Source organism: Triturus cristatus, chromosome 2_2 (assembly GCF_964204655.1).
Source record: "Triturus cristatus chromosome 2_2, aTriCri1.1, whole genome shotgun sequence".
In the NCBI taxonomy this organism is placed as follows: domain Eukaryota; kingdom Metazoa; phylum Chordata; class Amphibia; order Caudata; family Salamandridae; genus Triturus; species Triturus cristatus.
The window spans coordinates 659802753-659829625 of record NC_140582.1 but is presented as its reverse complement, the minus strand read 5'-3'; the positions used below and the strand labels follow the sequence as shown (position 1 = coordinate 659829625).

General features: G+C 46.8%; 1 protein-coding gene across 6 annotated transcripts in view; it reads right to left on the bottom strand.

Moving 5' to 3' along the window:
- CEP44 (centrosomal protein 44) overlaps positions 1–26873 on the bottom strand; it is a 242714-nt gene that overhangs the window by 177426 nt on the left and 38415 nt on the right. For all 6 annotated transcript variants that reach the window (XM_085641846.1, XM_085641849.1, XM_085641848.1 and 3 more), the window contains exons 4-5: positions 21900–22046; positions 3783–3905 (exon numbers count right to left, since the gene is read on the bottom strand). In XM_085641846.1, coding sequence (XP_085497972.1) covers positions 3783–3905; positions 21900–22046 — 270 coding nt within the window. The remainder of the gene's footprint in view (positions 1–3782; positions 3906–21899; positions 22047–26873) is intronic.

Here is a 26873-nt window from a genome sequence, read left to right as displayed (position 1 = left end):
TAAACTAACGGACGCCGGACCGGACCATGTTTCCTGGATGGACTCGTGCAAAACACACCCCTCGTTTACCCTTGGGACATTAGCAGTCCGTACTGCATTCTTCCCCGCATTCCCTATTTTCGATCCATTGACTACTGCGGGACTTCGCGGAAGACGTTGATCTTCAATTCCTGTCTCCTCGATGCGTGTCTGCCACAGCCCTGCAATCATTATTTCTGGATACTTTAGCCATCGCTACAATTTTGAAACTATCGTTTGTATGGCCACACTAACCCCCTGTTCTCCAAGCACTTCCCACGACTACTTGGCCCTGCTAAAACCGATTTAATGGTGGAACAAGTTCCAATGATTGATGTACCTATTTAAACGAACTACTAAGGGCACGTTCCCTCCTAACTACGTATTCTACATGTCCCCCTCCACTTACCTATTGGCGCCCTGATGAAGGTGTGACCCCTGCTCGGGTCTTTCACCGAAACGCGCGTTGGCGCTTACACTTCTGACACCTGTAACGCCCATCTGTCCTTATTCCATCTGGCGCTTGCACTCCTGATATGTTTCTTTTTTTGTTATTTATTTGTACGGTACTATTGTTCCTGTCTGAATTTTATTATCTGTCTTTGGTCTACTGTCTTTGAGTTGTGATGAATGATTGTGTGTATGTATGTTTTGAATGCTGAGTGGGACATGTCACTGTTTTTTACACTAATTGTATGTATTGTCAATTTCTATATCACTCAATTGCACTATATAAAAAAATGTTGTTTACCAAACAAAATATATAAAAACAGTTTATTTGCATTATGTGTATCTACAAACAAAAAAAATAACTAAATAAACTTGAAATTTATTTTTTATATCAAACCAACATGTTGAACTCTTTGTTGTTCGTTTCATGTTTGATGTATCCCCTAGTGTGGTTTCAGCTCCCGATTAGTGTTGTTTGAATTTGGGACCCAAGCTTTGGGCCCACTCTATATTTATGAGGGCCTGATTTTGCTTTTGATTCTTTTAAACTAACGGTAAGGTCAGATGCTCAGCCTAATTTGAACTACTCCTCAACATTTTTCTCCTGTTGGAGTCATGTAAAGTTACCCAGTAGCCTGGCCTGCATAGTCAATCTAACCTTCATTTATACCTCTGTTTCACATCCAAGATGAGTAAATTCCTCCCTAAGCAATACATGTGTTTTTTTGGCTCCCTCCAAGCAAACATACGATCCAGCTGGCATCTGTGGTGGCAGAGACTCCATCTGAAAGGGCAACAATATGGTGGTGGGCAGTGTAGGTTGATGGAATATTCTGATCAATTTGGCATACTTAATTTGTAGAGGGATGGACAGTTTATCCAGGCTTAGCTGTGGTTTCAAACACAGGTATTTATTCTAGTCAGGTATGTTGAACTGAATGTCGCTGGGGAGACTCAGTAGTGCCTACTGCCGGCAAACTAAGAAAGAAGCCCAGCTGCTAATACAGTTAGAGCACAATAGATGTGGTGGGTGACAGTAGCAATGGAAGGCATCTAATGGTGGAGCCCCCTTATACCATTCTCTAACCTTTCTTCACAAGGTTACTCTTTTGCAGGCTGTAACCACCATTCTGTGGAGAGCCCAACCATGACAGTGATGAGATGTAGGTGCTCACTCAGATGTTGCCAAAGTTGTACCTAGGACCATCATTTTCCCTACACAGTGGTACAGCATGGTTGGCTACCAGTGCACCTGCAACTGTCCTGTCAACTCAGCCTCCAGACTTTTACAGTAGGCCAAGAATGATGGGGTCATCCTGAAGAATAAGGTTGTTTAAAGACAGATAGATCTCCCTACAAACCTCAGCAGGCCCAGTTGCTCTGGTTGATCCAACCCATCATTTATGCTGCCCTCACAGAATAAGTTACGGATTTATACTGCCATGGCAGACATAGGAAAACTCTAAAATGTCCTCCTTAGTTTGCTGGTGTAGCAATGTCTCTTGAAGTTGAACTCTTTTTATACTTTAAATGCACAGTACCGAGAAATGCAGTAACCAGTGCAGGTTGAGTTGAAAGTTTTTTTCTTCATTACAAAGGGATTTGATTTTTTAAACTTTTTTTTATTTAGAATACAGTGAATTTTTGAAGTTGGATGTGTTGTTTGTGTCCTACACTAAACAGGTTAAGACTGGTCCATTATCAATTTTTTTCCTAGCTCAATAATAGAGTCTCTGAAATAGATGGAGCTAACTTAAAAAAGGAAGCAGGAGGTAAATGTATGGTCTGCACCTATGGACATATCAGAGTTAGTGTGTTTGGTAGTGTTTAAAGGTCCTTGTTCTACCTCATGAGCTGGTGGCTTTGTGCCAGTATCAACCTTTTGTTTCTCTAAAGGGGATAGCGTTAAGCACAGCCATGGGCATGGTGCTCTTTAAGAGAACCTCTCCTCCCATTTTGATTTAAATAACTGTCGCAGCTGTTTTGTTCAGGTAACATCTTTCACCTCCTCCTAATCTTTGTATCCCTTTAATGGCGCTGTAGGATCTTTGCCTGTAGTTCTACTTAATCTTCAATTTCCATCTTTCACTCCACCTTAGTCCTATGACTCCAATCTCCTCCACCTTCGCTTCTCTTGATATTTCGCTTTTTTGTCATTTCGGAACTTATCTGCAAATAATTCTCCCTCTTTCCTCGGTTTCTCATGGTCCTCACCTTTGCCTAGGCTCCCACTAGTTATCCTGACAACCATTCTATTTAATGAGATTCCTCCCTCCTTCTCTTTTTCCACCTCAGCCTTGCATCACGTTTTACACCATTCTCTATACAGTTCTAAGCCTCAGCTCCTCCTTCATTCCTGCCAGCAAACTTTGCTGGTCTTACTCCTTTTTTCTTGTTTTCCTCCTTGCGGCCCAGAACCAACTCTTAACTATTTTTTCTGAATGCCATGTGGCCACACCTATAGATTTGGCTTTGAAGAGCTAGTCATTATTTTATGTGCTCTTGTGTTACAATAGATTTCATGTAGGTTCTTTAGAAGAGGTCGTCATGCAACCTAGGGTCGTTCCTATGTAAACCATGCTGAAACCATCCAAGATGAGGAGCGCTTTATAAAACAGCTCACAATCAGGGTGCTGTGTTAAGTGTAGCACGTAAATTCATAGATAAAATAAAAATGTATTACTTAAATTTAAAAAATCCCAAACAAATTAATGGATAAAACACATTGATAGAAATTGTTTGCTTGCAACAAGAGAAAAAAAACGAAGACTAGTAAAAAAACCCCAAAAAAACACATACAAAAACAAAATATTTTTTAGAAAAAACACAAACTGTATACAATAGGAAATATAGACCACGTCATGTATCGATGATTAGAGGTGCCTTCCTTCTCATGTGGGTGTTTATGGTTAAGAGGTCCTGATCCAATATGATTGTCTGGAGCCTACTGGATGCTTCTGACCAACTTTTCAGCACCAGCTGGGATCTATCTAAGTGGTTTTGTAGTGTGCAGTTAAACTCTCCACCCAATATTTGTGTTTGGGGATTAGTATCCAGGATGGTTCCGTATAAGGAGGGACACAAGTCAGTGTTGTTGAATCTGTAGGACTACTTTAACAGTCAGCTGACAGAGATTGTGAACCCTGAAGTTTTAAACCCATTACCACCATACTAAAGACTGGATGCCAGAGCAACGATCTATGTATAGCTGGAAACTCAAACAGGGAAGCAAAGAACTATTAAAAAATCATTAGTTAATTTCTAATATCAAGACTAAACATTTTCTGAATAAAATCCAAACGTATTTTGAATACCTGAACGGTACTTGCTGAAGTCCAAGCTGACTGAACTGCAATATTCTCCTCACACAGATGCTCATGTTGTGTCTCCATATAAATTTTATTAGAATTTGGTTTCTTCTTTGGTTTTGACTTCACCTTTCAGAACAAAGGAAAATATAACATGTTGCAAATAACATAAACAGCTGTTTAAATCTACACAAAATTACAGCTCATGAGATAATCTTACCTCCTGTTTGACAGGGCATGCTTAGCAACAGTTTTTTTGAGTCAGAACTGCAGTTTGTTTGTGAGCTATCCTTGAGTGGAATGCATGACTGGGGGAGGACAGCTGAGTTCTTGAGTGAGGCTGCTGCCTAGTACCTGGTGGGTTTAATAGGAACATCTGAGTTGAAGGGTTTGCATGCATGGGTAAAGTACAAGAGCCGTCTGCAATTGGCCTTCTGGATACTTATGTTTTGTGGTAGTGCAACTTTGTAATCGCATCGCCAACACAAAGTAGTCATTGCTGTTGTAAGCATTTCAATTGGTATTCTAACAGTGTGCATTGTCTGCTCTGTTCTGGATTTATAAAGTTTTGAGGAACATATTGGTAATGGGGAACTACATGTAGAAATCAGAGTGCTAACATCAATTTTCCTGGTAACTCTCAAGTGTCTAAGGGACAGCTCCGTACTAAATTGTAATTAAGTATCCTAAAATGACTAATTGCATGAAGATCAAGTAATTACTGACTCAGATTTAGAAATGCACTTGAAATGAGGGAATTAGTGCTTCTAAAATGACGGTAAGCCATCAACTGGTTTAGGTGTGCTTTTTAACTGCCTCTAAAGGTGACGAGAAGGATAAGTTACTTACCTGTAATCCTAGTTCTCTTCCAGGGGTATACTCATCAAAGTCATAAGCACTGAATTATCTTCGCCCATGTGCGGGAACCCGGAGCATATACAAAAAAAATAATATATATGTGTATGTTTTAAAAATGAAGTACATAGTACTAAATAAACACACACATATACATGTATAACATAAAAATATGCAGCCCCATACATATCCAATAGGCTAAGAAGCCAAAGTTACATGTATTTCTCTTGTATGAAAATAACACATATACATATAATGTAAGAGAAGGAAATGCACAGTTAATAGTATTCCGCAGTAACCTTTTATTTTCATAAAAGAAAACAGGTAACAGCAGGCAATTAGCCTAAAAAAGGCTGCATAGATAAATAACATCCTTGTACAGAAAAGGAAACTGGCACCTCGCCTTTAAGGCCTCAGAGACCCTGAGCACCTTGCCTTTAAGGCCTCCAGGAGCCCCCTGCTCCCATCATGCACCACAGGTGACAGTTAGGGCAGTTCTTTTGTACGGTATATGAAACCTGTAGGAACCTGCATCTAAGATGCAACAATACCGTATAAACTGTTAATGCTCGTCCGGCTTATGACTTTGATGAGTATACCCCGGAAGAGAACTAAGATTACAGATAAGTATCTTATCCTTCTCTTCCAGGGGATACTCATCAATAGTCATAAGCACTGAATAGAGAATGAAGCCCATACCCACTTCCTCGCGAACGAGCAAAAAACAGCAAACAAAATTGACATACACTTGTTAAACGGTATTAGCAAACAAGTTTCTCAGCGAGGCTTACCAGACCTTAGCATCTGCCTGCGTGTCAGCATCTAAACAGCAGTGGCAAGTAAGCGTATGACCTGATCGCCATGTAGCTGCTTTACAAATCTCTGCCATGGGGACATTCCTCAGGAGAGCCGTGGTAGAAGCTTTCCCTCTAGTGGAATGGGCCTTAGGTTTTCCCGGAAGTGATTTGTTGGCCAATTGGTATGACAATATAATACAAGAAACTATCCATCTCGAAATGGATCTTTTAGAGGCTGCAAAACCTGTGTTAACAGGACCATAGTTAATAAACAAACATTCGGATTTCCTCAGCGTCTTTGTTTTGTCAAGGTAAAACTTTAGAACCCTCTTGAGATCTAGAGAGTGAAGTGACCTTTCTGGAGGATTCAAAGGATTCAGAAAAAAAATAGGTAAAGTGATGGTCTGGTTAACATGAAAATGCGAGACTACTTTAGGCAAAAAACTAGGATGTGTTCTGAGAACTACTCTGTTGGCGTGAAACACAGTGTAAGGTTCTTAACAACAGTAACAACAGAGAGCCTGGATCTCACTCACCCTGCAAACCGACATAATAGCCACCAGGAAAGCGGCTTTCCATGTCAAATGCTGCAAGGAAGCTTTATGAATAGGCTCGAATGGGGCTCCTATCATCTTTGTTAATACAATGTTAAGCTTCCATGGAGGGGAAGGAGACCTGACTGGTGGTAAACCTTTCTCAAGCCCTCAAGAAAATCCTTTACTGCAGGAATTGTAAACAAAAAAGTCTGGGTGGGGTACTTCCTATAGGCTGTGATAGCTGCAAGGTGGACTTTGATAGAAGTGAACTGAAGACCAGATTTGGCCAAATGCAGCAAGTAGGATAGAATCACCTGTTCCTGACCCCGGATGGGATCATGACCATTGTCCACACACCATAGGAAGAAACGCTTCCACTTGAAGGCATACGTTTTCCTCGTGGAAGGTCTTTTCACTTCTTTGAGAATGGCCATACAGTCTGGATTCAATTGTAGGTGTCCATATTGTATGACTTCAGGAGCCATGCTGTCAACCGTAGGGAGGAGAGGTTGGGGTGGAATACTCTCCCTGCCTGTTTGGATAGGAGATCCGGGCGGCTTGGCAACCTCCTGTGTGGCACTTCCGATAGTTGAAGGCGGTCTGGAAACCACCACTAGCGAGGCTATTCCGGGGCTATGAGGATCATCCTGGCGTTGGTCCTGTACAGCTTGATTACAGTTGGGATCAACGGAATCGGTGGAAAAGCGTATAGTAAGCTCTGATACCATTCGATCAAAAGAGCATTCCCTTGAGATCCTTGTTGGGGAAATCTGGATGCGAAGACGGTGCATTTTGCGTTTACCGCGTCTGCAAACAGGTCGATGTCTGGCATTCCCCAATCTCAAAATATGCTGTGAGCGACCTCGTGGTTGAGAACCCAATCGTGGACTTCGACGAAGTCTCTGCTGAGGAAGTCCGCCTGGGAGTTGAGAGAGCCTGGTAGATAAATGGCCCCTATTGACAAGTCTCTCGCTAGAAGCCAGTTCCATATGGTTTGAGACTCTATGGAGAGTGGTCTTGATCAGATACTGCCCTGTTTGGTTAAGTAATACATTGTCGTTGTATTGTCCCTTTGGATTAGACTGGACCGAGAATTGAACAACGGGAATAGTGACTTGAGAGCTTGATGCACGGTTCTCAGCTCTAGCAGGTTGATATGGTAACTCTTTTCTGAGTCGGACCATAGACCTTGTACTTGTAAAGGACTCAAATGAGCATCCCATCCCTGGAGAGAGGCGTCCCTGACTATCGTCCAAGTTGGAGGGTCCTGATGAAAAGGCACTCCCTTCATCAGGTGCGATCGCTTCATCCACCACCGGATGGAGTCTCTGGCTGATTGGTGGAGAACTACATGATCTTCCCAGCGCCCTGATACTTGCATCCACTGGTCTTCCAAGCATTGTTGAAATGGACGCATGTGCAATCGTGCGTTTGGTACTATAAACATGCATGACGCAATCAAGCCCAGCAGTGATGACACCTGCCGGACTGTTGGAGATGTGTGTGGAGGAGTTTCAGGCATTTTCTTGGATTGAGGACAACCTCTCCTCTGAAGGACACACGCTTGCTTTTTCGGTATCCAGGAAGGAGCCTAGGTAATGGATCTTTTGCATTGGATTTAGTATTGATTTCTTGAAATTGACATGAAGGCCCAAGTTGTTGAGGAGCTGAAGGCAGCACGACAGATGAGCCTGCAGCAGCGTTGGGGATGAGCTCTTCAGGAGCCAGTCGTCCAGGTAAGGATATATAAATATTTTCTGGTTGCGGAGAAAAGCGGCCACCACAGCCATACAGTTGGAGAATGTTCAGGGGGGGGGCTGCTTTGAGCCCGAACTGGAGAACTGAGTACTGGTAATGTTGGAACGACACTTGAAACCTTAGAAATTTGCGATGTTTCTTCAACACTGGCACGTGGAAGTATGCGTCCTTTAAGTCGATGGAGCACATCCAATCCCCTTGATGAAGCTGTGGGAATATTTGATGCAGTGTTAACATTCGAAATTTCTCTCAGCGAATGTATTTGTTCAATAGTCTCAAGTCCAGTATCGGTCTGTATTCTGTGGTGTGAGGAACTTCGATTTTCGATCGTGATCGAATCGACCCGCCATTTTGTGCTCCGCCGCCATTTTGTGTTGCCATCACTCAGGCAGCACGGCGAGCAAAGTCTATTCTGCTTTTTCTGCAGCTTCGTGTTAAAGTGGTCTTTCTGCCTCTATTTGCGAAGCTGGTGTTAGGTTTAGCCGAGTACACTAATCCCTGTCTGGTTTTTCTAATCCCCGTCTCAACTATCTGTTGGTTCACACTATTCTTTCCTGACTTTATCTTATCGTCTGGCCTTCACTGTCCTCTGCTAGCATTCTCTCGTTTCACAACTGTCCTCCAGCACACACAAACGTATCTCACCACCTGCAAGTTTGTTACAAATCCTTTAATAAATTAGTTTGAGGGAGGGGTGACAAACACAGTTGGAGGAGAGGTTTCTTCGAGTCATCCGACACTTTTGTTTACAAATCTCTCCTATTGGTTCTGTCCTGTTTTCCAACTTTCCTTATTGGCTCTTTCTTGTATGTTCTGGGTGTATACTTGGTTAATGTATATGATACTTATATGGTATATAAGATTGTGCGCCACAGAATGAAGTGGCAGTCTCCTGAGAACCTACCTTGTGTACTTCTGGGACAACTGTACTAGCTGCAGCTAATAAATCTGATCTTCTAACGCCTAACAGAGTGTCCCGTGTCTCTGTGTAGCTGAGCAGGAGGAACCCAGGAGATTAAGGCGTACCCTGCGCCGCCAGGCCCAAAAGGTTCTGGTTCTTCAGGTGGGACCTCTTTTCTGCACGAGGAAGTAGCGTGAGTAGACTCCTTGATTCCTTTGAGGAACGGGAACTTTTTCTATAGCTCCTTTCCTTAATGTACAAGTTACTTACCTTCGGTAACGATGTATCTAGTAGAGACGATTCTAGCCGCAAATTCCTTAACGTAGAATTATCCCCAGGCGTGAGACTGGACCCGAAAAACTTTCTTGCACAGCATCTCTGCGCGCCGGGGGCGATACCTCGTGACTCTGCACCGACGTCCTCCGCAGGCGTGATGTCAGCAACGTCACATAAGCCCCACCCCGGCACGCTGGCGTCAGTTTGCTTCTGAGAACTTTTCCATGCCACAACGCGGAGCCATCACAACAAAACTGAGGAGAGCATGGGAACAGTGTGCTGACAAACCAGAGAAACAAAAAGAGAGAGACAAAAGGTGAGGAATAGCACCAGGTGGCACTGAGTCCCAGGAGGCGACAACAGGAAAGCGAAAGCAGGAAGAGAGCAGACCACCTCTGAGGAACAACTGTGCAAGCCAGGTGGTAGCTCCAGGCAGCACAAAAGTACCAGAAGGCCACATCAGTAAAGCCACAGCAGGGAAAGCGTAAAGCACCCCTCCGTGGAACCACCGTGCAAGCCAAGGCGAGAGCCAGGCTGGAGGCACAAGCAGTGGAAAGAGCTGTAAGAGAAAGAGAGAGAGACTGCAACCAAAGACCACACAGCAAAGGGTCACAAGCCTGGAACAGAGGGGCAAAGGCAATCCACCCCAGACTACACAGTCAAGGAGAGCCAGAGCCTCTGAAAGGAGCAGGAGGCCAAGGACAGGCAAAAGAACCCCCAGCGTAGAAGACCGCAAGGGGATCAGAAAATGTAACAACAAAGGGAAAAGAGCAAAAGCAGGCCCCTACACTGGAGAGAACCCAGCTGGAGGGAAGCCCGACGGGCAGAAAACGAAAAGGACCCCCACAGAAGACAAGCCACCCAGAGGGAGGCGAGCGCAGAAAACCAAGCTGAGGGTCCTCGCAGAACGGGGAGGAATGGCGGGTCGTGAAGGAATCTGTGGCTAGAATCGTCGCTACCAGATACATCGTTACCGAAGGTAAGTAACTTGTACATCTGATAGAGTCAACTAGCCGCAGATTCCTTAACGTAGAATAGATACCCTAGCCATACCCAGAAGGGAGGAGAGCCTGCGAGAGAGAGTCCCCACCAGGAGAGACCAGGGCCCCAGTAGGGGACATGGCACAAGAAGGAAAAGGCCAGGATATCCTAAGCCCAACCAAGGAAGAGCGCCCAACACCCCGCAGAGGCAGACAGTGCCTCAAAAGCCTCAAGGAACACAAGGGCCACCTCGAACCCACTGAGAAGAGGTAGAACCAGAGGCAGGGCCCACCTTAAGAAACACATGCACAGAGATAGAAAAGAGCTGAATACACCTTGGTCGCAAGCAGCGTGCAAGGCAAGAACGGCGCCACCGCCAACAGCACAGGCGGAAGAAGAAAAGCACCGTTGCGCGAAGCCCCAGTGGAACCAGAGGCAGGGGCGCAATGAAACACATCAAGATCACAAATGTGGAGTAGAACAAGCAGTCCTGCACGGGCATGCGCTGCCAGCAACAGGCAACACCACGGAACAGCGCACCCAGGACAAGGCAGAGGCCAGGGAGGGCCAGGTCACATCCCAAGGGAGGGGCCGGGCCAGAAACACACACACTGACCCACGAAGAAGTGGAGGAACCGGCAGAAAAGAAAGAGACGGAGGACGGGCCCAAGCCGGCCACCAGAACACAGAGGCCAAGGAAAGCCAAACCCTCTGGAGCATCAGACAAAACACAGGACAAAAGTGCGGAACCGCCATAAAACCATGCAGCAGACAGCAGGCCAGACAGGCCGAGCGACGTAGCGACAAGGAGAAGGACGGACCTAGCGCAAGCTGCTCCAAGACAATTGGCAAGAAGATCGCACCTGCGACATACCGTGATGCCACGGAGAGCAAGGAACCCGAAAAGGTTGACCACACCTCCCCAGCACATGACAGAGCTATATAATAGCTACAAGTACCCCACATAGGGTAGGTTACGTCCCAAGAACCATGGGAACACCTCTTAGGAGAAAATTTCCGCAACAGGACAAAACAGAAAGACCTGCAGAAAAAAAACCCAGACGGCTTACCAAGCAGCCAATAAAGAAGACACAGAAGGCCTAATCTCAGGGCTTACCAACAGTCAAAACCAGAAGTCAACAAAGGGCTGGACCAGCAGCCAACAGCACCAAGGGCCAAACAAAAGGACCCCAAGGCACATCAACCATACAGAACACACAACCTGGGCTACCCGTTACAAGGCCGCAGGAAAACAACGGGAGAACACCTCCCAAAACGGAGGAGGAGGAGGAGGAGGAGGGCGAAGCCCCGCAAGAAACCTCTGAATGGCAGAATCCGCAGGGGTGTGGAACAACAGAGCGCCTTCAATGGGGAGGTCAACCAGCCGTTCTCTAACGTTCTCAGGGAAAACACTATCCCGTAGCCAGGCATGGCGACGATGGGCCACCGAAGTAGCCATGGTACGACCAAGCACCTCCGAAACGTCTAGAGCCGAGCGAAGAATAAACACCGCCAGCTCTCGGCCATCCAACACATGGTGCCGCAGATCAACGCAGGCACCCTCCTGAGAAGGGAAAGACATAAGGGACTCCGCCAAGTCCCATAAGCAAGAAGTGGCTCTGGCCAATACACAAAGAGTGTTAAGGGCCCTCAAAGCAGCACTGGAGGAGGCGAAGATGTTGCGCCCCCAGGAATCTAACCAGCGGGCCTCCCGTGATGGGGGAGACAACACCGATGGCAAGGAGGGAAAGGCAGCCTGTAAAAGAGGGCCCCTGGTAGGAGGGTGGAGGGAAAGACAGACAGGATCAAGCGGAGCAGGACGGGTGCAGTGCAGAAGTGGCTGGGGCACCGGGTCCCCCGTGGCAGGATGCCCCCAAGACCCCAAAAGGGAATTGTGGAATGAAGCCTCGAAGGGAAGAAGTAGCTCCCGTCCACCAGAGCCCTGATGGAGAACCTCCAGAAGATGATCCGTGGGGAAATGGGCAGCTGGATCGCCCATGCGCAAGATTCCTGCAGCCGTGGAAAGAGCCCAAGTGAAGGCAGCACTCGCCTTTCTTAGGGCCCCGCGGCGAGGAAAGCAGTTCCTCTGTGGGCAACGGCTGCAAGCTAAGGCGGCCGTCCCCCAGCCCAACCGGAGGTAGGAAAGGCCAAGCTCGAAAAGGGGGAGGGTGGACCGATGCATGGGGAACCTGAGGCGCCTCCGGAGAAGACTGCGGGTGCGGAGACGGTGAAAATTAAAAAAACAGCTGCCGAAACTCTGGAGAAGGGGGGGCGTCCGAAGAAGAATCAACGACCCAACATCAGCACGGCGTCGTAGAGTCCGCCACCAGCGTCAGGTCAACATCGACCGGCGCCGAAGGGGACTCCGGAACGACCTCCGCCACAAGGCGCGACGTGGGAGGCTGGGTCGGAGCCGGGGCGGCTAAGGAACGGCACCAAAAAGGCGTCGACTCGACCTCCGACGAGGCAGCCGCCTGCGTGGAGGGACGAGGGGGACCCGGGGACACGCCCAGACCCCTATCCGGCCCCTGCGGCGCCGCCAGGGCCAGCAGCCGCCGGCGTCTGAGCGGCGTCATCTCGGCCTCGGACAAGGCCGTCGCCTGCCCAGAGGACCGAGGGGGACTCGAGGACACGCCCCGGCAACTTCCCGCGACACCACAGGGACCCCCGCGGGGGTTTGCGGGAGGCAGAGGTGCCGTGGTCCGAAGGAGGGAACCCCGAAGGGCTGCACCCCGACGGCACCACATTCTCCGAACCTGGAGCCGAAACTGTAGGCGCCGGAGCCGCCAGCGATGCCGCAGAAGTCCCCGCACACGGCAAGGGATCCGCAGACGTCCCAGGAAGAGAAGGAGAAGAAGGAAGAGCCAAAGAGGCCTCCAAGGCCACCGCATAGGCCTCCATCTGGGCTCTGTTCGCCCCTGCGCTCGGTAACGGCGTATAGGGTGGCGACGCGCGGGCCGCACCACCCGTGGAGAACCCGCGCCCCCAACAGGCAGGGGAACGGGCCTCGGGGACAAACTGCAACACTTATCAACAGGTGAGCGACGCCCTTGCGGCCTGGGAGAAGGACGATGTCGGAGACGGAAGCGGCAGTTCTTGAAGCCGTCTGCGGGGGATGGACGTGGCGACGTCGCCGACCTGGACATGCGTGCCATAAGGAGTTTCATCCGGCGCTCCTGCCGGGACTTCGGCTTCATTTGCTGACACGCCTCGCAGTCCGTGGAGTCGTGGTGCTCCCCCAAACACCACATACAGATGGGGTGAGGATCCGTCGTCGACATCTGGCGCGCGCAAGACGAGCACGTCTTGAAGTCCGAAGGCATTCGCATACTGTTCCAAAGAAAACGCTAAGCGTAAAAAAGGAAGCCTGAAACAGGCCAGGAACACGATCGGGATCCGCTTTGCACGCGGAAAAGAAGAAAACTGACGTCACGCCCGCGGAGGACGTCGGGGCGGAGTCGCGAGGTACCGCCCCCCGGCGCGCAAAGATGCTGGGCAAGAAAGTTTTCCGGTCCAGTCTCACGCCTGGGGATAATTCTACGTTAAGGAATCTGCGGCTATTAGTCTCTATCACATAGGGTGTTTACCTCCACTTGCAACAACCGATGGTCGTGGCGAGATCTCTCTCTTGTAGGTATTGATGGAGGAGGAGTTCTGAACCTGAGAAGATAACCATTTTGCACAATATTGATGACCCATTTGTCATAAGTTTCCACTCCTCCAGATGTAACAAAACACTTCCTCCCACCGGAGTGGACAACAGCTTTGGAGGAAGACACACCTCATTGCTTTTGTGGCTGCTGCTGTTTGTTTGCACCTCTACCTCGTTCCGGTCAACGTTGTTGATATTGAGACCTTTGTTGCGTCTGGCTTTGGGTCTGCGAGGTCCAGTTAGGGGTTTGAACCCGCTGCCGAAAAAGGCGTTTGTCATAAGAACGGAACCATCAACGGAATTCCTTCTTCTTTTCAAGGCCTACAGCCTTGAGGGTATCCAACTCCGTTTTAATTTTTGCCATTTCGTCGTCCGCGTGTGAACCGAACAACAACGAGCCATTGAAGGGCAGATCGACTATTTTTCTTTACACATCGGGCTTGAGACCCGTGAGCTGAAGCCATGCTGATCGCCTGGAGCAAATACCATGTGAGTATCCATGGGCTGCCAAGTCTGAAGAATCGGCTGCTGCACTAATGATTTGATTTGCTACCAGCCCGCCTTCCCGTAAAATATCTTGGAAATCCCGTTGATAATCTTTGGGTAGTTTTTCTGTAAATCTTGTTAGAGAGTCCCATAGAGACCGGTTATATCGTCCCAGTAGAGCGGTTGCACTAGCCACCCTCATGACCGATCCAGAAGTACTGCACATTCTCCGTCCCAAAGAGTTCATATTCTTACTGTCCTTCTCTGGAGGAGCAGAAGAGATGGAAGTGTTGGAATGAGCCTTCCTGGTGGCGGCAACTATAAGGGAGTCTGGTGGTGGGTCAGACCGAAGAAACCGAGGATCCTGGTCTGGGGCCTTCTACTTTTTTGAAATTCTTGCGGGACCGGAGCCCACTGTGGCAGGTGTCAAAAAAGTTTTCATCGCAGGCTCTAACAATCCTGGCACCAAAGGAAGAAGAGGCCTTGCCGAAGCTCGATGGTGCAGAGTTTCAAATATGATAGAAGTGGATACCGGAGTTCCAGTCAAACTTATATTCAGCTTGCTGGCACCTCTACAGAGTACCTCGTTGAATGTCCCAATATCATCAACTGGGGAAACCCTGGATGGTGGCGTGGATGAGATAGTAGGAGAGTAGTCTCTATACGAAAACCTTGTTGATAGGGTCGTTGTAGGGGACCTCCGTCTTCTCCTTGGTGTATGCGAACGGCGGTACCTTGCGCGCTCTCTTGAGCGTGAATGCGGTCTTAAAGGAGATCTGGATCACCTCGGGGACCTACGAGCAGAAGGTCGTGAGGACTCTGTGGGAGGAGGTCTCTCAGAAGGTCTGGGTTGGATTTTCCAGTGCCTAATGTCCTCCAGCCATCCTGGAGACATGTTGATAGTAGGAGACTTGTTCCCGTTAGTCGGAGAGCCCTCCGGTGTAACCTGTATAATAGTGATACCAGGCGAGGAAGAAGCTTCCCTCGACATTGAGCGCCGTGATCTCGACGTCGGTCTAGCTATGTCTTCAGCAGGAACAAGTTGTCTGTCTCTCGACGTCGATCGTCTCGCCGTCGACCGTGGCGGCGACTCTCTTGAAGGTGGAGACTTATGAGAGGCAGCCCTCGACGTTGGTCTCTTCGGCGTCGACCGCCGGTGTACTTGCGGCATCTTCGACATCGACTTCTTCGACGGCGACGGTGCCCTCGACATAGACCGCTTATGGGTCCAAGAGGATGATCTGGAGTGTCTCAACGTCGACCTTTGAGAATGAGGTAGATATCTCGATGTAGACCTCTGACTTGATATCGACGGGCGCTTCGACGCAGACTGAGGTCTATCATACTTTGAGCCCGAAGCATGTCTCAACGTCGACTTACTTCTCGACGGTGATCTGTTCTTCGACGTTGATCTCACTTGCGTCGTTGGTCTCGACGTTAATGACGAGCAGTCATGTTTTTTCTTACTTCTAGCGTCTGGTGATGTAGATCTTTGCTGTTTTTTCTGAGAAGAGGGCTCTCTAGAGGTATGCTGACTCTCTGGGCCACTTTTCTGGTGTTTTCCTCTCTCCATTAAACCGAGAAGTTTGATCTTTTCTCTGTCATTCAAAGTTCTTCTAGAAAGTTGAAGACAGTGGTAGCAGGACTCTGTGTCGTGAGAAGAAGGTAGACACACGACGCAGACTGAATGAGGATCAGATTTGGCCATCTTCTTCCCACAGGAAGGACATTTTAGGTTGCATATCTGACAAAAAAATCTGACCAAATTGTCAGAAAAAGACTGGTAAATACAACCAGTAACAAAAAATGTCGAATAAAGTTAGAAATTGAATTCTGACTGGAAAAAAGACAAAATCTGTTAAGCTCAAGCTACAGGTTCCTCACAGAAGCAGCCGGAAAAAAGAACTGACCTAACTGTCACCCGTGGTGCATGATGGGAGTAGGGGGCTCCTGGAGGCCTTAAAGGCAAGGTGCTCAGGGTCTCTGAAGCCTTAAAGGCGAGGTGTCAGTTTCCTTTTCTGTACAAGGATGTTATTTATCTATGCAGCCTTTTTAAGGCTAATTGCCTGCTATTACCCGTTTTCTTTTATGAAAATAAAAGGTTACTGCGGAACACTATTACTGTGCATGTCCTTCTCTTACATTATATGTGTATGTGTTATTTTCATACTAGAGAAATACATGTAACTTTGGCTTCTTAGCCCTTGGATATGTATGGGGCTGCATACTTTTATGTTATACATGTATATGTGTGTGTTTATTTAGTACTATGTACTTCTTTTCTAAAACGTACACATATATATGTATTTTTTTGTATATGCTCCGGGTTCCCACACATGGGCAGAGATAATTCAGTGCTTATGACTATTGATGAGTATCCCCTGGAAGAGAAACATTCTTCCCTATCATGCCAGGCATTTTTAAAAGCAAGTTCTGCACTTTCTATCACTACAATCACACCTCCGTAGACTAGTGTTTGTGTGTAAATGAATTCTACAGTGAAGGTTTCTTAAGTGGAATGAGACAGCTGCTCATATAGTCTTTATAGGTGGAATGTTTACAAAGGTGTTTGAAGTTTTTACTTTGCGACTAGCTATTAAACATGAAAATATGAATCCAGAACTCTCAACACATGGATTTCTTATTAGAACGCTCATCTCCACTGTGGTATGGTGACCCTTTATTTTGACAATGTTTCAGATTGCTTGGGTTGGTGAAGGTGTGCGTGTGACGGAAGAGGTCTAGGCACTAGACCACATTAGTGATAAGGTCTTGTAAAGTCTTCCCTTACAGAAAGAAGGATATCTTGTGCATAGTGGGCTCCCTACCATATGGTGTAGGCCGGGCAGATGGAAACCTCGTCTGCTCCCTAGGAGTACCTGAAATGCAAGTGGTTGGTAGCGGCATGCCTTGCTCCATAAAGTTCAACGCTCCACTCTATTTAGTTTTTCCATTTGGCCAAAAATGATTCCTTGTGTCCAGGGAGCATTTCAGGTTCCATCAAGGTAACAGATGGTGAGTAATATCCAACATCTCTTCCCCATCTTAACAATGCTCCACCAAAAAGAAATCTTGCCCTGGGACTGCAGCTCAACAACGATCCCTATGCAAAATTCCTTTCATGGTGCGCCCCCTAAAATATGCCTGTTCAAGGATTGTGTTCCTCCGCAGTACTGAATAGAAATACTTTTAAAAGTGGTACCACTGCAGAAGAGTAACAAATGATGTGCTAAGTGCCAAACTCAAGGGACTTGAAATGTACCCTGGACAGAAATGATCAGTTTTGGTCAAGCAACGAAAAGGAAACAGAGTGGGAAGACAGATGTACAAATTTACAGGGCATATCTCGCTCTAGCCTTTAATGGGGTTAGAAATGTACCCAATACATCAGGATCCATTTTTGATGAAGCAACACAAATAGATAGAAATGGAGAGCAGAACTTATTTTCGAGTCTCAAGGCATGCCTCACTCTGACTTTCGGGCATCTGCATTCCATACTTCTATAGAACGACAGAGCGGGGATGTTACCCACTGATCAGCCACCCTCAAAGCCTGAAATGCTCCCAAAACAGAGATAGTTTCCTTTCACTATCAAAAGAAAAGAAACAAAGTTGAGAGCCAGACTTCCCAGCAGATGTGACTTGTGACTTCTCCCTTTTATGCACCATCTCACTTGCTCTGCACACCGGCAAACTGGGGTAGGAGGTGTAAGAAAAAAGGACTCTTTTCAGGTGCCCCCACTTTTTGACCCCCCCCCCCACCAGTTGAACTGCTAGATGATGTTTTATTTTAGTCTGACAGCACTAGAGCCTGCTAGCCAGGCCCCAGTGTGCACTCCCCAAAACTGTTATGACCTGGTAATCCCAAATTGGCATAGACTTTACCCCCTCATAAGTCTCTAGTGCATGGTGCCAGGGGTACCCATGGCATAGGTGGTAAAGGGGTCCCCAGGGCTGCAGAATGGTTTTGTGCCACCCTGGGTGAACCAAGAAAACTACTAACAGCAGGCCTCTTATTTCAGACTGCAGGAGCAGTGCAAACTGCTCAAACTCTACTGTGCCTCACCATGTGTGGCACAGTCAAATACACTACCTTTACTATATGTCAGACACCCTTAAAGTAGGCCTCCTCAGCCCAGGAGGCAGGGTGCAGTATATTAAAGGTGAGGACATACAAGTGCAAGCCTATATGTCCCTATAGTGGAGTTCCCAATTGGCAACTAATGTGTTAGTGGTCAATAAGATAACTCTCAAGGTTGGCAGCTACATTATGGTACCACTAAAATATGTCATTTTGGTATCAAACAACGTGCCTTCTCACCCAGTCACGAATCTTGTGCCCTGGGTAATGTGGTATGCACACAGGTGGTCCCTTAGAGGTAGCCCCGCTGATTCCTCCAGCTTCACTGTTTTCTGGCTGATCAGCCTGCTCTTTCCAGCACCTGCTGCCACCTAGACAGGATTCTGATCTCCTGCCAGGCAGTGCGATCACTCCCAGGAGTCAGGAACAAAGGCTTGGGCAGGAAGGGGGTCATACCTCCCTCCTCCCAAGCAGGCTACTGAAGTGGCACATCAAGGCGGTGAGCTTCAAACGCTGCACCGTCTCTGATATGCATCAGGGCTGACTCTCAGTGGAGGAACCTGCCCTCTGCCAGCCCCAGGCACAATTGTACCCGAGCAGGCAGGAAATAGGCTATGCAGGGATGCGCACACCCTCAGAAGGCTGTTCCTAACTTCAGGGTGAGCAGCTTGGTCTGTACACCACAATTTGATTTGTCATCTTTAGGAGTGGCATGATAGAGGATTCCGGGTAGAAAAGGTGACCGACACCCCAGGATGTGTTCACCTCCAGGGCAGACTAGCAGAAGGGATTAGCTGCACATTGGCTACTAACTTCCACAACCCTAACTCCCTGAAATCTAGGAGTTAAGGGACCTCCCTGACAGCAGATCCTCAGATCTTAACAACTTGCATCAAGGGACCTTGAGGACACATGTTGAAGACAACAGGATTTTGCCCACAGCACTAAAGCAAAAGAGGGATACTTTGTACCTGTGGCAACAGTCTTGAAACTGAATGAACGACCCTCGTCCTTGGCTAAAACTCAGCACTCCTGTTGAGAGGGACCCGTGTGGAAGTCAGAAGCACCCTCAGACTCCCCTGGAATAGGGGCAGTTGTCCCCTGCAAAGTGCGGGTAACACACGCCCTGGGTCCAAAGAAATGCTAGCCATCGGACATCCGTGGGATCGCCCAAATCCAGGTGGTACAGTGCATTGTGGGAGTTGCAGTCTAACCTGTCCTGAAGTTTCAGGCTGCTATCTCACTTCTCCGGATCCAGTGAAGTTCCAGTACCTTTTCAATGTTCTTACTGCTCCCAAGGCTTGTTGGTCGCCAACCCGGTAACCAACCTCCACACTTGATACTGCATCTACAGGGAACACCGTGCAACCATCATCGGATGTAAGCAGCTGTGTATCGGTTGTGTTTTTGCATCCTGCTTCTTGCAGCACGTGTAAGCGGTAAAATCAGCATCACCGCGAAACCCGTTCAGCACCAAGGACAGCCAGGACAACTTTGCAACTAGACTCCACAGGCTAGGTAAAATTGATCTGACTGTCGTGGCCTGGTTCTGAGGCCCGCAAGACCTTGCCCTGTAAGGGATCCACGTAACTTGACCTGCAAGTGACCGATTGTCACTAGTAGTTTTTACCCAATTGACCGCAATGTTATCTTTTCAATATATTTTCCTGCACTGACCTAATATTGCTTCAAAAATCAATAACTCAGGAGATATATATCTATATATATATATATATATATATATATATATATATATATATAATATGCTATTCTGTTCATTTTGGTTTCTAAATTAAGATAAAGCGAAAAATCAATTTTTTATAAAATCGGTGTTGTATTTCTCTTGAGTCATGTCAACTACTTATCATCCATGTTGGTACTCTGAAATGCTTAACATATGTTCCTCTAGGAAAATCGGACTGCTCTTTGCCACTCTACCAGGAGTGACCTAAGAATTTATTAGTGTAAATCCATGGAACATCTTTGGGGTATTGTGATAATATTATATGGTAAGGCTACACAGCCATACCACTTTCGTACAGGGGGGAGGGAAGGGTTAAATGAGACTGAGTAGATCTTGATCCTTGGAAAACCTGCTAGTGTCTGAATGGAGGAAGATCTGTTCCAGAAGAGACTCACTTCACAAATGACAACTTCTGGCTGCCAATAGTGCATTCAGGCAAAGGGGGGTAGAAAGACTGCTGGCATCCTGAAGATGGGGGTTGCGGCCGGATGCCATGCAGTGGCAGTCCCTGAGAAGCAATCATTTTATTAAAAGAAAATAATCTCTAATGTTTCCTTGTGGCCATACAGAGGAGTAATCTTCTGAAGCCCCCCACCCCCCAAGGGGGGGATGGGGAAGGACTGGGGGAATGACTTGGCAAAGGGTGTGGGTGCTAATCAATGTCAGAATCGCACCTCTTTAATTTTTAGCAGGATCCATAAAATGTCCCTTTTCTTTAGTGTTTCAGCTCCCATGAGGAGGGAAATATCTGAGGTAATCCCCCAGATGTATTCCTCGTCAGAGGGGGCTGTGAGGCTGCTCACTTTATTACATACCAATTCCAGGGGGGTCCACTACTCACTATTGGGGATAGCTCTGCTCTGCAGTGATCTCCAAGTAGGAATCCAGTTGGCAGAGGTACCCATGGAAAGTGGCAAATTTCCCCCTTTAAATGTTATGTCCTCCAGCCTGATCACTGTTTGATCTGTCCTGGAGAGAAAAATGCTCCCAACAGCCTTTGGATATGAACAGCTCTGGCGGCTACTGGACCAGCTACTGGACCTCCACTGAAGACATAAGCAGCCATGGACATACCAACATCACATATTTTGACAGGACAGTCCGGGAACTGCCATAGAAAGGCTTCAACTACAGCTCCTACAGGGAAGTTTAAAGGGAAAACCCTCTAATAACAGCATAAGATGTTTCTCCACACCCAGGTGGTAGTATGTGCCTGCCACATCTTCTGCACTACAGAAGTAGCATAGAGGACAGGGAAGTTGCATCCTCCACAACGAATTACTCTTCATTCAATCTCAGTCAGGATATCTTTAACTGTAGCCTTTGCTCTTTTTCGACTCCAAAGTCATCAATTGGTTGTCAACTGGATTGTAACCTTTAATCTTCCTGTAATGTCACATTATGTCATATTGAAGCCATTTCAGAGTTGCCACAAAACCAAATGTGGGAAAATAAAGGACATGAATTGTACATGCACGAGAAGTTAATTGGGGGGTGTCCTGTTAGCATAGCCAATTATGACGTTACAATTGTAATGGTTTCCAGGTTTTAGATGTTCGCCAAAAGGCCACAGCAATTCATTTTTAAATTCTGGGAATTTCTATGGTAGTAAGCTATCTTGGAAGCAGAGCGTACTTTGGTCACTAAATAGGTAAGCTTATAAACATGGCAGTCAACATTTATAACTGCAACACATTTGTTAAATAAGATGCTGGCTAACACAATGCAAATCATTCATTTCAGCCGCATATACTACTGTGCAAAGGTCCACAAACCTCCCAGACACCTCTGCTCACCCGGACTCCTGCTCGCACACACAACCTGTATAGACAGAAGAAGATCAGGAGGTTATGCCTTCTCCTACCTCACTACTAAAGACTTGAACAACCTGTTCTGCACATCAGAGCCTCCACCTCAGGTCTTGAATTCAGTAAGAAACTGAAGACCTGGCTCTTCACTTAACCCTGAGCCTGGATTGGTCCATTCAGCTTCATGATACTGTCCTGGGTGAGCTGTTCCCTCGTCAAATACACATAACATAACTATATAGAAGTACCTTATTTAGATTTGTCATCTCTTTGTGTTTTTTCAAAACGAAGTTTATGATGTCACAAACAATATGTATCTTCCTTTCAGCAAATCCACATTGAAGAAACTGTTGTTTCGTTAACACTGGTTTGTAATTGAATTGATCTCGAAGAACCTGTTATATGTGAAATAAAAAATTACATCTTTAACCTAAAAACATTAAAAGGTTAAAGACATTTTTTAAGGGGGAGAAATAGCTTTCTGTGGTTGGTAAGATGATAGTTACTGCAAACCTTATTTAAATATGAAAATTATAAATTAAAATATTAATTTAAATACTTGCATGTTAAAATGTTCACCTTCATCGAAGGCGGCACAAATAGTTTGCAAAAAACATAATAGTTCCGTAATAACTAAATGAGGGATTAATCAGTAAAATACAAAACAATACAGGTTTTAAATAATCGAGATCTTCAACAGAAATCCACTCTGGGTTATGGCAAAGTGAAGAAAACAAACTGACGGACATCTAGAGTGAGAAAAGATGATTTGAAGGAAAGGTTAGCCCTGACAAACAGAAACATTTAGCATGTTAAATTCAAGAGATGGAGTAAATTATCAACTAAAATGTCAAATATTTAAATGCTTCTTACAAATGACAAAATGTGGATTTGAAAAATTAAATAAATAAAATACATATTATTATTTAGCAAAAAAGTTTATAAAAACCAAGTTATAGTCCAACACAAAGCATCACTGATATGACAGAATGAACAATGTCCGAAAGGGAATAGAGAATGAAGAGGACAATTAACTGGAAAGCCTTAGCAAACATGGTTATCAAAGTATATCAAGGTAAGAAAGAGAAAGGCTAGAGGGGAAGAGATGTGCTTTTCTGTAGATGCATCCAAGTCACTTGCTTTTTGTAACAGGCCAGAAGCTGTATGAGAAGGACATTATATGCATCTGAAACATCACTCTCTGTATGGTCATTATCCTTCTCCATAATGAACAACCTCCAGGCTTCCCAAACTTTTTGGAACCACAACCCAATTTTTTAGAATGACAAACTTTCACGACCGCCTAGTTTTTTTAATGGACAGGAGGCAGGCGCATTGTTTATGTAACTAAAGCAGCATATGGTAGCGCTCTTTAATTTACAGACAGCACATTTTCCTTTGCAATGTCCACTAAATTTGCCCAGACATTGTAGGAAACTGGCTCTGTATATACTATACCAAAGGTATAGTGTGCACAGAGTCCAGTGGAACCCCAAAGACAAGCAGAGATAAAAGTAGATAATACCTTACTCTTTATTTGTGGTAGTGTGGGCGAGCAGTAAGGCTTTATCAGAGGCAAGGGGTTAAGGCAAGAAATTATGTCACACTCTCAAAGACTGCACTCAGACCAATTTGTTTGTATAAAAATATTATTTATTTTCTAGAACCAAGCCGTGCCTGGTACAGGTCAGTATAGTAACACTTTGCAAGAATAATGCAGATAAATACAGTTTGAAAGCAGTGGAATGCAATTGGATTGGTTACAGTTAAGTCATCTGTTTGTAAAGCAATTTAAATTACTTGTCAGTTACTTTACAGATTACTTTTTAGGTTATTTTTTCTACTCAGTGTGAAATGCCTAGATATCACACTGAGATATTTCCTAGAGAAAAGGTAAGTCAGTTTTTGTATATTTGCAGTTTCTTAGGGTTTCAAACAAACCAACTCCACACACACATCAATTCTCACAAGAAAGCAGTTCAATGCAGTCCATTGGGAGAAAACAGTGTTATCGGTTTATTGGTATTCAGGGGTGTTAGAAATGGGGTCTCTAGTTGGCAAGGGCTTGCACCTTTGTCCAAGTAGGGACCCTTCTTCCTAGTCAGGGCAAGAGAGTTACACTCCTAAAATAACCCCTGCTCACCCCCTTGGTAGCTTGGCACGAGCAGTCAGGCTTATCTTCGAGGCATTGTGTAAAGCATTTGCACATAACCAACAGTAATACAGTGTTAGCACTACAAACTGACACCAAACCAGTTTAGAAAAACATCCAATATTTTTATATACTTAAGGCAAGACCAAAACTAAAAATCCACAAAACAGTACTTAAAAATCTTCAGTTATCAAAATAACCCTGTAAAACAGTTCCTTGATGTTGATAGCTCCGTCCGGGGCTATCACGGCGTCGTGAGCAAACAAATCCAAACAGTTTTGGCCGATCGGGGCGTCGCACGCCAGTTGCGGTGTCGGGAAGACCCGCAAACCGTACCTTTCAGAAATGCATGGCGTCGAAGACTTCTCGTTGAGCTTCCGAACACACGGCGTCCGCAGGCGTCTGTTCCGGAGGTCGGTGCAGGAGTCGTCGGGCCCTCAAAGTCACACGCACTGCACATCGAACTCCTCTTTGTTGAAGTCAGGCGCGCAGGCGTCGGATGCTGCGGTGCGAAGTGCAGCGGTGCGGTGCAGCTGCTCAGTGGTGGCATCAGATGGCGATGTCGGTGACACCAGGGTTGCGGTGTGAGATGAAGGCTGTGCTCGGCACGGTGCTGGCAGGTCACAGTGCAAGCAGCGGCGGCGTTGTTGCTGAAGCGCTTTCGTCAGCTTGACGAACTGGAGTCAATGGCACCGGCGTCAGTAGGCCAAGGCTGCGGTGTGGGATGAGGGCGGTGCGTCGTATAACTTTACGAGCGGTGCCCTTGAACCACGGTGCAAGCAGCGGTGTCGATTCCGTCGTGGAGCAGCGGCGTCGGGGATACCAAGGCGTCGTCATGAAGCGAGGCGGTGCGGAGTGCGGTACCCACGGGTCACGGTGCGAACAGCGGCTCAGTGGCAGCGTCAGCAGGCATCGTCTGTGAGACCAGGGTCGCGGTGCGGCATCACGGGTTGCCCTCTGCGGTGCCTTCAGGACACGGAGTCGGCAGCGGAGTCGTAGATGGCGTCGAGCTTGAAGTCTTTGCTGTTCCTGAGACTTCTTGAACAGGGGGCAAGCTCTACCTCAAGCTCTTGGAGAAATTCACAAAAGTAGATTGCAGAAAGTTCAGTCCAGTCCTTTCACTGCCCAAGACAGAAGCAGCAACTGCAGGCCAACACAGCAAAGCACACAGCAAAGTGGTAGTTCCTCCTCACAGCTTCTCCAGCTCTTCTTCTTGGCAGTCTTCTTGATCCAAAAGAGTTCTTTGAAGTCTTTTCTATCCCTGAGACTTCATACAGGAGGCAAGCTCTACTTCAAGCCCTTGGAGAAAACTCAGCAGGATGATAAAAGCACAGTCCAGTCCTTTCCCTACCCAAGACAGAAGCAACCACTGCAGGCCAACCCCACAACACGCAGCATAGGAGCAGTACTCCTCCTCCAGCTTTCCCGGTCCTTCTTCCTGGCAGGTTCCTTAGTTCAGAAGTATTCTAAAGTTCTGTTCCCCAATATTTATACCACCAAATCCTTTGTCCTCTGAAGGCAGAGGGGCCGGTACCTAGTTCAAACCAGTTCTGGGTGCAATCTGCCAGTGTGCCCCTTCTTCCTTCGTCAGTGTGGGCCAGGGTCATCAGACGCACCACAGGAGGTGGAACCAGCATTGTGGAAGGCAGGCACAGCCTTATTCAGACCCAGGTGCTACTCCTCCCACCCATCTACATGCAGATAGGTCTATAAAGCCCTGTGCCGACTCACCCTGTCTCCTGGAGTCTCCCCAGTCCCCGTCACTCACAAACAAGACAGACAATACACAAGCTAGCAGAGGCAGGCTAGATGGTTAGGTAAGAAAATACCTACTTTCTAAAAGTGGTATTTTCAAACACAGAATGTTAAAACCATCTTAACTAAAATATGTATTTTATCATTCTGAGCTCAGGCATACTAAACTCGAATTTCTACCATGTTACCTGGGTCAGTTAGGATTATAGAATGTTATAATCAAACTGCCCATTCTGGCCTATAGGAAACAGGTAGCCTTGCAATAGTGAAGAACGAAGTAGACTGCAATTCACTATCAGGACATGCCACACACACCAGGGCATGTCCTACCTTTCACATACAATGCACCCTGCCCAAAGGAGTACCTTGGGCCTACCACCTATGCGAGCATACTAACATGCAGAAAAGGGAAGGTTTAGGGACTGGCAAGTGGGTGAACTTGCCAAGTCGACATGGCAGCCCCAGGCTGCACACAGGCTCTGCAATGGCAGGCCAGAGTTACACTTTACGGGCTGTTTGTGTGGGAGGCACAATCCAGTGCTGCAGCCCACCAACAGCATTTGATTTATAGGCCCTGGCACTCGCAGTGCACTTTACTAGGGACTGACACATAAATCAAATAGGCCAATCGTGGAAACGCCAATCCATAACACAGTTTACACAGAGAGCATATGCACTTTAGCACTGACTGGCAGTGGGAAAAGTGCCCAGAGTCCTAAAAACAACACAAACAGGTCAGGTCAGGAAAAAATAGGAGGAAAAAGCAAAAAGTGTAGGGATAACCCTGCAAAACAGGGCCATTTCCAACAAGGGGTTAGAACCAGAGTTTCCCCAGGGTCGAGAATGTACTCTCAAACCACCCTCTGCGGCACTAGGGCGGCAGGATGCAGAGTGCTGAGGCCAAATGTTATCCAATAAGGGATAGGGGGCCTTCAGTTGTTGGCTGCTCATGAGCAGGCCACAAGGTTGAAGGAGCAAAGATCCTGGACTTAAGCCCAGGGCAAAGGTAGGATTAAAGTTAGCACTCGAGGTGCACCCACGGCGGCGCTGGTGCTGTTTTGGCGTCAGGTGCCCTGTTGTTTTTAATGGGGATTGCGGGTTTTTGTTTTTGGCTGCAGGCTCGGTCCAAGAAGTCTTCCAGGAGGATTCCCCAGCTGGACAGTTAAGTTGGAGGGCTCGGAGACATAGGTGCACCTCAGGACCTCTTCTAGAGAGCGCAGGGGTATCCTTTGAGGTCCGATTTCACCTTAATGGGCCACTTGCAGTTGGGGGGGGATCCGTGTAGAGGCTGCAGGTGATGCCGGGGAGCCTTGGA